The 10,273-nt window shown below is 48.6% G+C and overlaps 1 protein-coding gene and 1 long non-coding RNA gene across 3 annotated transcripts in view; one reads left to right on the top strand and one right to left on the bottom strand.

Annotated features, from left to right (window-relative positions):
* Nucleotides 1–10,273, bottom strand: part of Dupd1 (dual specificity phosphatase and pro isomerase domain containing 1) — a 40,464-nt gene that overhangs the window by 4,503 nt on the left and 25,688 nt on the right. The window contains exon 3 of the mRNA XM_008849915.2: nucleotides 7,701–7,921. Coding sequence (XP_008848137.1) covers nucleotides 7,701–7,921 — 221 coding nt within the window. The remainder of the gene's footprint in view (nucleotides 1–7,700; nucleotides 7,922–10,273) is intronic.
* The window catches only part of LOC115067121, a 28,962-nt gene continuing 26,548 nt past the window's right edge, over nucleotides 7,860–10,273 (top strand). For both annotated transcript variants that reach the window (XR_003846556.1, XR_003846555.1), the window contains exon 1: nucleotides 7,860–8,108. This is a non-coding gene — a long non-coding RNA (uncharacterized LOC115067121). The remainder of the gene's footprint in view (nucleotides 8,109–10,273) is intronic.

The raw sequence follows: 10,273 nt of genomic DNA, 5'->3' as shown, positions 1-10,273 counted from the left end.
GGTGCTGGGATTTGAACCTGGGTCTTCTGCAAGAACAACCAATGTTCTAAACCACTGAGCCCTCTCTCCAGCCCTAAGAATAATAAATAAAATATTTAAAATAATAATAATAATAAAACCAAGAACTGTGAGACCCAGTGGTCTAGATACAAAAGTTCTGTGGCCATTGCCATCCATGACCACAGCTGGGCCTGGCTGAGAAGTCAGGCTACATAAGCGTCCACATCCACCAGTGTTCGACTTGGTGGCGCTCTAGAGCTCACGCAGGGCACCCACAGGTCCTTTCTCATTTCAGCTTTGACTTAACCCTCATTATCATTGTCCTTGCTTTGCAGATCAAGAAATAGGCTCAGGAGGTCACCCACAATGTTGACGCCACACAAAAAATAGCTTAATGTGAAATGTATTTGAGGCCCTTACTGTGTGCCACTGTGTTCTGTGATTTGGTCCTCTGACTGTCCTCTTCTCCTAGAGGTGGTTATTCCTATGGCTATGACTTCTACTGTGGTTCAACTGACTGGTGAAGCTGGAGCTGTGTGTCTCCAATGCTGCCCCTCTTCCTGCCTCCTGAGGCCTGAAGAGATGATCAGGAAGTCAACTGTGGACAGTTTCTTCAAGGGCATGGCTCCAAATGCCTTTCACCCACATTCCCTACCTTCCTCAAGGGACCAAGCCCAGTATGGCAGTAATAACCAGAAGCCAAGACAGCATAAGAAATCCAAAGACCCACATGTACTAGGCACCCTCAACTTTCCCTTCCTTATACTACACAGGCTGCAAAGGCCTGAGCCCCCTGACCAGCCTCAAGGCCAGAGGGGAGCCTAGGAGGGAGATGCTCCCTTCTCATCACAATTAGGACCTTTCTCTCTCTGTTCCACCAGCAAGGAAAGCAGGAAGCAGCCCCCTTTATTGCTGTGTACAGTTTTGGGGAGACCCCTGGTATGGGTGTGGATGCAGATGAACATCTACCTCCAGTGTTCTAATCCCCAAGGCCTGTTCCAGAGGCTGCCTGGCCCGTGGCCAGCTCTGCTGATAACTAAAGTGTTTCTTCCTCTCCTGGCAAAAGGGGTAATTCCTTCTGTCATGACTAAATACTTAAAACAGATGAAGGCTGTAATTCATTAAGCTTTGGGGGAGCCTGAAGTCTGTGGAGAGATGGTAGAGGGCGGAAGACAGGGAAGGGAGGTGGGAGAGAAAAGAGCAAGTTGGTAGGGAAAGAGGAGAGGAAAGGGGCTGGGGGAGGCTCAGGCTTGGCTGGAGCTCCTGAGCTGAATGTGGTTCTTATTAATGCTGTTAGCCCCAAGAAGCCTGCCAGCCTCCCCAAGGCAAGAGTTTGTTGTGCTCTGGGGGCCTCAGGTGCACCTGGACCCCATTACTTTCCTGTCCCCAGAACCTCAGGACATTGTTTCTTCTTGGCTTTGGGGCTCTACCAAGCATCACCTTTTGGGCCCAGTTTTGGTGGTGGGAAAACTGCTCCCAGGAAAGTGGGGGAGGCCTGTTTGCAGTCCTAAGTATGTATAGAAACCAGGAGGCCGTGAATGAAACACCAGTCCCAGCAGGGCCCTTGAGGTAAGAGAGCACTGTCAGCCCTGTTTTCTAGATCAATTCACAGCTGGCTCGCCCTGGGGAGTCTTCTGAGTACTTTATGGGTTCTTTGTTTATGATTTTTGTTTGTTTGTTTCTTGGTTGGTTGGTTTTTTGAGACAGGGTCTCACAATATAACCCTGACTGACCTAGAACTTGCTATGTAGATCAGGTTAGCCTCAACCTCCCAGAGCTCCACTTGCCTCAGCTTCCTGAGTGCCAGGGTTGAAGGCATGCACCACCATGTCCAGCTACTTATGAGTGTTTGAGACAGGGTCTAGCTACATAGCGAAGGCCTGGCCTTGAACTCTGTCCTCCTGCCTCAGCCTCCTGAGCTGGCATCATAGGTATGGACCACCTGGTGTCCAAGCATTTCACATATTCTGTTGTAATCAATTTTCACAGCCACCCAATGGTGTCAGTGATTATCACCATTCTGTAGCTGAGGCCACTGAAGATTATGCAGAGAAGTGACTCACTCCAGTCATACTGCTAGGACATGGCAGACCACAATCCAAGCCCAGGATGAGCTGGGCTTGACACCAAACCTGCTCCTGCTCCTGCACCTGCATGATACCGAGCCGGTGCTTGTGTGCTGCTCTGCAGTGTTGCCCAAGAACACGCACCAGACAAAAACTTCACAGAATAATACATACCTTTGCTACATGCAATTTGTGCTGCTATTATCTGTTCTTTTCTAATTTATTCTATTTAAATTTGAGGGGGGGAAGAGAGAGAGAGAGAGACTGGAGAGCTGGCTCAGTGGTTAAGAGCACTGGCTGCCCTTATAGAAGACCCCAGTTTGATTCCCAGCACCCACATGGCAGCTAACAACCATCCATAACTCCAGTTCCAGGGTCTGATCCCCTCTTCTGGCCTCCGTGAGCATTGCACACAGGGGTGCACTTACATACATGCAGACAAAACACTCATACACATTAAATAAAAATAAATATCACTATTGTATCTAATTGGATATTTTCAATGATGATCAAAGGTGAGCTTCTGTCACTCCAATAAGACATACCAGGGGCCACTGAGATGGCTCAGTGGGTAAGAGCATTTGCCAGGCAAGCCTAGTGACTTGAATTCCATCCCCAGAACCACATGGTAAAAGGAGAAAACTGACATCTACAAGGTGTCCTCTGCAGGTGTGCCCCCTTACCACACCCCTCTCTGTCTCTGTCTCTGTCTCTCTCTTTCTCTCAATAATAATAATAATAATAATAATAATAATAATAATAGGGATTCTTGAGACAGGGTCTCTCTAGGCACAGCTGGCCTAGAACTATTGTAGACCAGGCTGGCCTTGATCCCACAGAGATCTGCCTGCCTCTGCCTCTGGAGTGCTGGGATTAAAGGTGTGTGCCACCCCACCCAGCCAATAATAATTCTTTTTAAAAGACATACCAGCCAACCTGTCAGCCAGAAACCCTACCCCCTGCCCTGGCCTGATGTACACCTCACCAACACCACCTTCCTTTATTTTAGGGGCTGCCCACTGCCTGCCCCACTTGTTGTCTTTCTCAGCAACATGTACAGGGAGACAGACTTCCTGCTCCTTTCAAGACACATGGGGTGATGAAGGGGAGGTGTAAGTTCAGCAAAAAGGCAGGGGGGACCCTTAAAACACTTAGGGACAGTCTAGTCTGGCTAAAGTTTAGAAACGAAAGATAACCAAACTCCTGTCAGAAAGGAAGGTGACTTCATCTGTAGTCACACCTGCTTTATCAGTAATGGATTGTGTGTGTGTGTGTGTGTGTGTGTGTGTGTGTGTGTGTGTGTTTGTGTGTTTCATTCCTCAGGTACTGGCCACTTTGTTTTTAGCGACAGCATCTCTCACTGCCTGGAACTCGCCAAGTAAGCTAGGCCCTAGGAATCCGCCAGTCTCCAAATCCTCGGAGATACCAATTGCACACCGCTACGTCTGGCTTTTTATTTATCTTGTTTTTATTTTTTATTTTTGAGACAGCGTCCCCCAGTAGCCACAGCTGGCCTAGTACTTGATATGTAGACCAGACTGGCCTCACTCACAGAGATCTGCCTGCCTCTACCTCCCAAGTACCTTATTTTTAAAATATTTATTATTTTTATGTGTACAAGTATATTGTCTGCATGTTTGTCAACACACCCATGTCTTGCAATACCCATAGAGGTCAGAAGAGGGTGTTGGATGCCCTGGAACTGGAGTTATGGATAGTTGTTAGCCACCATATAGGTGCTAGGAACTGAACCTGGGTCCTCTCTAAGAGTAGCCAGTGTTCTTAACCACTGAGCCATCTCTCCAGTCCCATGAGCTAGCTCTCTAGCCCTTTGGTGATCTCTTATACAAAGAAGTCACCAGATAATCAAAATGAGGACAACAAATTCTTCCATGAGGCCCCAGTAAGGGAAGGATTCCTCCTCCCTGGCTAGTGGGTGTCACCTCTGATTAGCTCTGTAACACTGGGCATGTCACTTGACCTCACTGTACCATCTTCCCAGCTGTCACAGAAGACAACAGACTGGATTATCTCTCAGACTCTTTTTTTTTTTTAAATCATGATTGAAATTTCATAGGGGTTCTTTCAGAAGGTCAAATTGGTATAGGGTGTGGGTAGAAGTGAACCCCAGAGGCTGATGACGAGCCATGGGCACAGCTCCAGGACTGGATAAGAAATGTTTTTCAGCCAGGGGTGGTGCCGCACACCTTTGATCCCAGCACTCGGGAGGCAGAGGCAGGTGGATCTCTGTGACTTCGAGGCCAGCCTGGTCTACATAGTGAGCTCCAGGACAGCTGGGACTACAGGGAGACCCTGTCTCAAAAAGACAAAAAAAAAGAAAAAAGCTTTTCAAAATGAAGCTGGGTGCAGGGGTACAAGCCTGTAATCCCATCACCTGGAAGGCTGAGGCAGGAGGATTCTGAGTTCTAGGCTAGCCTGGGATATCTACCAAGACCCTATGTCGATCAAACAAAAACAAATGGAAAAGAGTAAATACAAGGCACGTGCAAGGTCCTGGGTTCAATCCCCAGCACTGTCAAAAAATAAGATAGAAATTAAAAACTAAGAGAGTGAACAGGGCTGACACAGAGGGGAGGGGGGAGGGCTAGAGGTGGTATACTTTTGACTGAAACCAGCCAACAAAGGACAGGAAAGGGAAGAGAGAAGAAAGAGAAAGGCCTGCCTTTGGGCCAGACTGTCCATCAACACCTCTTACATCAGGGGTATAATAAGCAACACACGACTAGGTCTGGCCCTGAAATGCCACAGTGGTGTCCCTTGGTTTTCCAGTGCATGACTAGACACAATCAGGCCACCCTCTGCATGTGGCAGGCAGCCGAACACCTGTCATCCACTCCGCCCGGAGTCTGTGGCAATGCTGTTGCTGAGCTAACGAGCATTCTCTTTTGTTACTCTGACCACTCAGGACACAGATGACAAGCTGATGACCATCAAGCTGCTTTTGTTTGCCCTCTGCAGCATTTTAAGAAATTTCAGCTTGTTGCCAACTCTTAAAATGGGAGCAGTTTCACAGCAAAATCCAGATGGGAGGCTTTTCCTGAAAATCTTAAGTTCTACCACATTCACACAGATTCTTAAGAAACACACGCTGGGGCTGAGCAGTAGCTGCCCACTCCACCCCCCTGCAAAGAGGGCACAGTGCTCTCTTTACCCTATACCCACATCTTACTGCCTCACAGGTGGCCAACTCCACTTGCTCTTTCGATGCCTGGTTCTGAAGGGTTGGCGTTTGAGGCCCTGGCTTGAAGATGTCTTTAGAAATGTAAACTATGTAAAGTGCAAAGGGTACTGAGAATCAAGCCCAGCATCCTCCCATCTGCCAGTGCAGTCATCTGCTCCCCAACCCGAGCCAACTGGTCTGTTCTCACATTCCACCCACCTATTCTGTTGCCTGGGCCTGCACTGATCCTGTACACACTCTTTCCTCTTGACCCACCCTTTGCTAAGTTCTTTCACCCACTGGGTCTAACACCAGCCTGACACCTCCTTGCTGACACTGGGATCTACCCAGGCCTTGAACATCTGACTCCAGAGCCTGATTCTTTCCTGATTTGACAGCGGGGGCAGCCTCTCAAATGGTGTGCCAGGAACCTAAAACAAGCTTTCATGTGAGTATATCATACAAGTTCAAAGTTGGAATGTCTTTTTTTCTCTCTCTCTTTTTCATTTAGGATCGGAAACTTTACGATGATGAGGTGCACATGCTGGCCTAGTTACATGCTTCACAGTGCATGGCCTTTCTTTATCAAATGCATCCGAAAGCCTGCTGCGCACCAGGTTCTATGCCAAGCACTTTATGTGTGTGACTGCTGATCCTCATTATAACTGTTCAAGGTAAATATTTTCATCACCAGATGGAGACGCCAAGACTCAGAGGAATCGCATCATTAGTAAGTTTTTCGAGGAGAAGCTGAACCCGGCCTTGTCTTCCCCAAGGCCTGCCAGGCCCCTTCCATTAAGAAGGAGTTCTAAGATGTAAAAATGGCAAGTGAACACATGAAACAGAAACTGAAGGACTGGATTGCTGTAGCCAATATGTTTTCAGTTAACTTCAAATACTATGAAGCACATTTTACTTCATGGTGATGAATTAGAGTCTACTTGCTTTTTTGATCCTGTATGGAAACCCACAATGTACAGAATACAAAAGACAGTCCATAAATAGAGTCTTAAAAGAACAACCTGGAAATGGTACATCCTCTAATTCAAGCATTTTGGTTCTGTGGGTCTTTTTCATTGTGATTATTACCTTCTCAGCCAAAATGATGACAAATTTTATGGGTGGCTATGGCTGGCTGTGGGGCTCACCAAGGCCTACTGTCTGGCAGACCTGGCCTAGGCCTAGCCCCTTAAACAGGTCAGTTGGTCAGTGAGTCTTGTAATCCCAACCTCTTATGGCAAGAAGGTTTTCAGTAACTGGATACCCTGAATTATGTAATGACCCATAGAGGGGTGTAACTCATGAGGCTGAAGTCAGAGCACAGACTAGGGAGGTGAAGTCCTTTGGCCCCTGTGGAATGCACTAAAGTACATCCTGCAGTCATCACTGTGCATTACTGCACATTGCCTTACTCCGGGGACATACCTAAACTGTGTCCTTCTCTCTAAAATAGCTGTGTAGCATTTCCTAAATTAGAGCAACTAAAACTGCATTCAGCCAGGCATGGTGGCATATGCCTGTAGTCCCAGCACTTGGGAGGCAGAGGCAGGCAGATCTCTGTGAGTTCAAGACCAGACAAAAAAAAAAAACAAAAAAAAACCCCAACCCCCGCAAAAAAAAACCTGTATTCAGAGCACAAGGACTGGTACTTCGGCTTAAAAGATTGGAAAGCAAGGGCTCTGTGGGTACAAAAGCTGGACTCTCAAATATAGTTTAGCTAAGGCCATCAACTTTAGAAAGATGGGCATTTTAGAGGGCAGCTGGCCTGCAAGTTGTGAACTTGGTTGGTTAGCAAAAGAATTTAAATTCTGCTTATGGATTCTCAAGATAATCACCTCCCTAAAAGTTTTCTGCTCTAGTCAAGTTTGGGTACAATTAGCATTTTCACTGTAATTCCCAGCTTTGAGGGACCCTGGGCCACCCTTGCCTTAACAAAATTTCAAACTCAGGTTCCCTTTTTTTTTTTCTGGTCTTTTTGAGACAGGGTCTTCCTGTAGCCCCAGCTGTCCTGGAACCACTATGTAGACCAGGCTGGCCTCGAACTCACAGAGATCCACCTGCCTCTGCCTCCCAAGTGCTGGGATTAAAGGCATGCACCACCACGCCCCGGCTACCCTTGCCTTTTTAAGGGAGTGATGTCCCTTGGTAGACAGAGATTCAGACCAAAACCCTGCCTTCTAAACCTCTGGTTTCCTATGCCCACAGTAGCCATCAAGCCCAGAACCCACCAGCAACATGTTCAGTAGGACAGCAGCTCAATTGACCAGCTTGCTACCAACCATCAGCTTCTATGAGGCCGTGGCCTCTGCCTGGGGTGGGGCCTGGCAGGCAGAGGCGAGCCTGGAAGGGAGCCAGGGAGGTCAGGCAGGGAGGGGCCTGGTAGGTAGGGGCGGGGCCTGATAGGGAGGGGAGGGGCCTGACCGGGTGTGGCAGGGGCTAGCCGGTCCTCTTACTCCGGTCATCCTGGAGTGCCAAGTCGATGAAGGCAGCGGCTGAGTAGAAGAAGACGCTGAGGTCGAAGGTGGGCACGTCGTCGGCCTCGACGCCGTGGTACTTGATGGCCATGTCGCGGTAGTAGTTGGGCCCGGTGTCCACGTTCCAGCGGCCGTGCGCCGCGTTCAGCACATGCGTGAAGCCCGCCTTCTGCAGCCCATAGCGGTCCAGTGCCGTCGCCCTGGGCAAAAGGGAGAGGTCATGGGCGGGTGGATGGAGCCTTGACGTGGACCGGGCGGGCTCCGGGCCGTGCACGGCTCTCTACAGTGGGCCCTGGTTCCCCAAACCAAGCCACCGAAGTGCTGCATCTCCAGGCGCCCAGGCCGCAGGCACCGTGTTTCTGTCTGTGCAGCTGGGAGAAAGCAAAGGTAAGCCGCCCCCCTGGGCATTTGCCCTCTCACTGGTGCTTCATTTGCCAAATCCAGCGGGGCCTGAGGCTGGACCTGCCAGACTGCTGAAATAACCTGTTCATCTGGGCCTGCTTCCCACCACCCCAGGAGACCATTTAAAACAGGTCTCTCCGAAGCCTCCAGACTTTTACAGGGTTTGGAGGTCAGAGGCAGGAAAAATAGCTTCGGGCCGGTGGTTCTGTGGGAAGATTTGGGACTGAATCAAATTCTTGAATTGATGCTGACACGGTTGGCAGGCACCCTCTGAATGGGAGTTGGTTGCTTTGCTGAGTCCTTTGGCTAGCTTGGGCACACAATGTATTGAGGAGAGCTATTTCCTCCAGTTCTTGCTTTTCAGGACAAGAATTTCTAGGAACAAAAAGTAAGACCACTTTGAAGTAGTTAGCCTGGGGTCATCACTAGATAAAGAGACAAGGGGAAGCAGGGCTTGTTTCTGCAGGAGTGGTGGGGCAGCTCTGGGGGAGGAAGGCCTTTGAACCTGCCCTACTGGAAGGGTGAGCACCTGCTTGCTATGAAGGTCAGCACTGGGTGATGAGAGGAAGAGGAGGGGCCAGGCTAGGCCAAAGCAAGGAAGTAACGCAAGCTAAGATGTGGAAACTGAGGGTGTGAAGGCCTAAGGAGGTGTTCATGACTTCTCTGGTCAATCATTTATCCCCAAGGAGTGATACAGACCCTGTGGTGTGTGGATGGTAGAGAAGGAAACAAGCTGATCAAGGTCCCTCAGGAAACTTGGATTCTAAGGATAGCAAGTTATAAATAAACAGTAGGAGCTGTGAAGGAACTAAAGTCATGTGACATGATACAGAATGGCTACACTCCTATGGTAGGATGCCCAGCGGAAGCCTCTGTGGGAAGATGGCACTGGAGTAAGACAGGAGAAGACTTGAGGCAAGAGGGCTTCACCCTGGCTAAGGGAATGACCAAGTGCTAAGAATGGAAAGGATACCAGGGCAGCAGAAGGGACAGGGGGCAGGATGGGATCTTGATGGGCCCAGTAGGCCCTAAGGAAGAAGAGTTTGGTTATTACTCTAAGCCACAGAGGGTTTTAAGAAAGGGATGATGACTATTTATCTTTTAACAGATCAGCCTGGTTGATGTGTGCAAATGGATTGGAGAGGGATGAAAAATAGAAGGGAGAGGTCTGCTGGAGGCTGTTGCAAGAGAGGAAAGAGGCTGGTCTAGGATGATGTCTCTGCGGTGCTTCCTGTGGCTGGGAACAAGAGCGAGGAAGAAGGGAGACTGGCTTGATCAAGCATATGAGGAGGGGAAGAAAAGGAGGAGAAGAGGGAGCTTTAGAGGGAACATGGACTTTTTGATCTTGGAAGTGTTTGCTCTCCAGGATCTATATTTGGGGTTGTCGAGAAGATCTTTAGTCAGTGTTTAAATAGGGATGATAGAATTTGGCTTTAAAAGCCATGTCCTTCAGTAGCACAAAGACCAGCTTGGGGAAGAGTAGCAAGGGTAACCTTACCAGCAAGGATGCAAAAGTGGCTTTATGCTTTTTCTGAAGATTCATGGAAAGGCCACTGGTGAAATAGTCTGTACAGAAGCAAGGACCAGGAGGAGCTTTGCATCAGAAACACAAGCCAAGTCCTCCGCCAACATGCCTCCATCCCTCTCCAGTGTCTTGGTTCCCCTTGAGGAATAGCAGTAGTGTCTAGTGTTTGGGAAAGAGATCTGAGCAAACATTAGGCCTTTATAAAAATTTTAAAACAGTCACTCAGAACTACTGTGTGAAGCAGCTGGGTGTGGTATCTTATGCCAGTAATGCCAGCACCTGGGAGACTGAGAGAGGAAGATTGCTGTAAGTTCCAGGCCAACCTGGGCTACCTAGTGAGTTCCAGGCCAGTCTGAATAAACGTGAGATATTGTCTGAGATACACAAAGCAAAGCAAAACAAGAATGGCTTGTATAGAGAGAGGGGATTCCACAGAGCCCCCAGCTGGCCCTTGGTGCTGCCATCCTGGCTATAGAACACATTCTACTTTCATCTTTTTCCTCTGAAAAGTCTGCTTTTCATTTTTCTTCTTGTCCCAGATATGTATACAACAAACACTATGCTTTGGGGACACAGATCTGCACTCAATTAAAGGCTCTACTAATGCGGTCCATCTTGCTGAGTA

Source organism: Nannospalax galili, unplaced genomic scaffold, assembly GCF_000622305.1.
Source record: "Nannospalax galili isolate Female #2095 unplaced genomic scaffold, S.galili_v1.0 scaffold83, whole genome shotgun sequence".
Classification (NCBI taxonomy): Eukaryota; Metazoa; Chordata; class Mammalia; order Rodentia; family Spalacidae; genus Nannospalax; species Nannospalax galili.
Note: the sequence above shows the minus strand (reverse complement) of the source record. Positions and strands in the feature narration are given on the sequence as shown.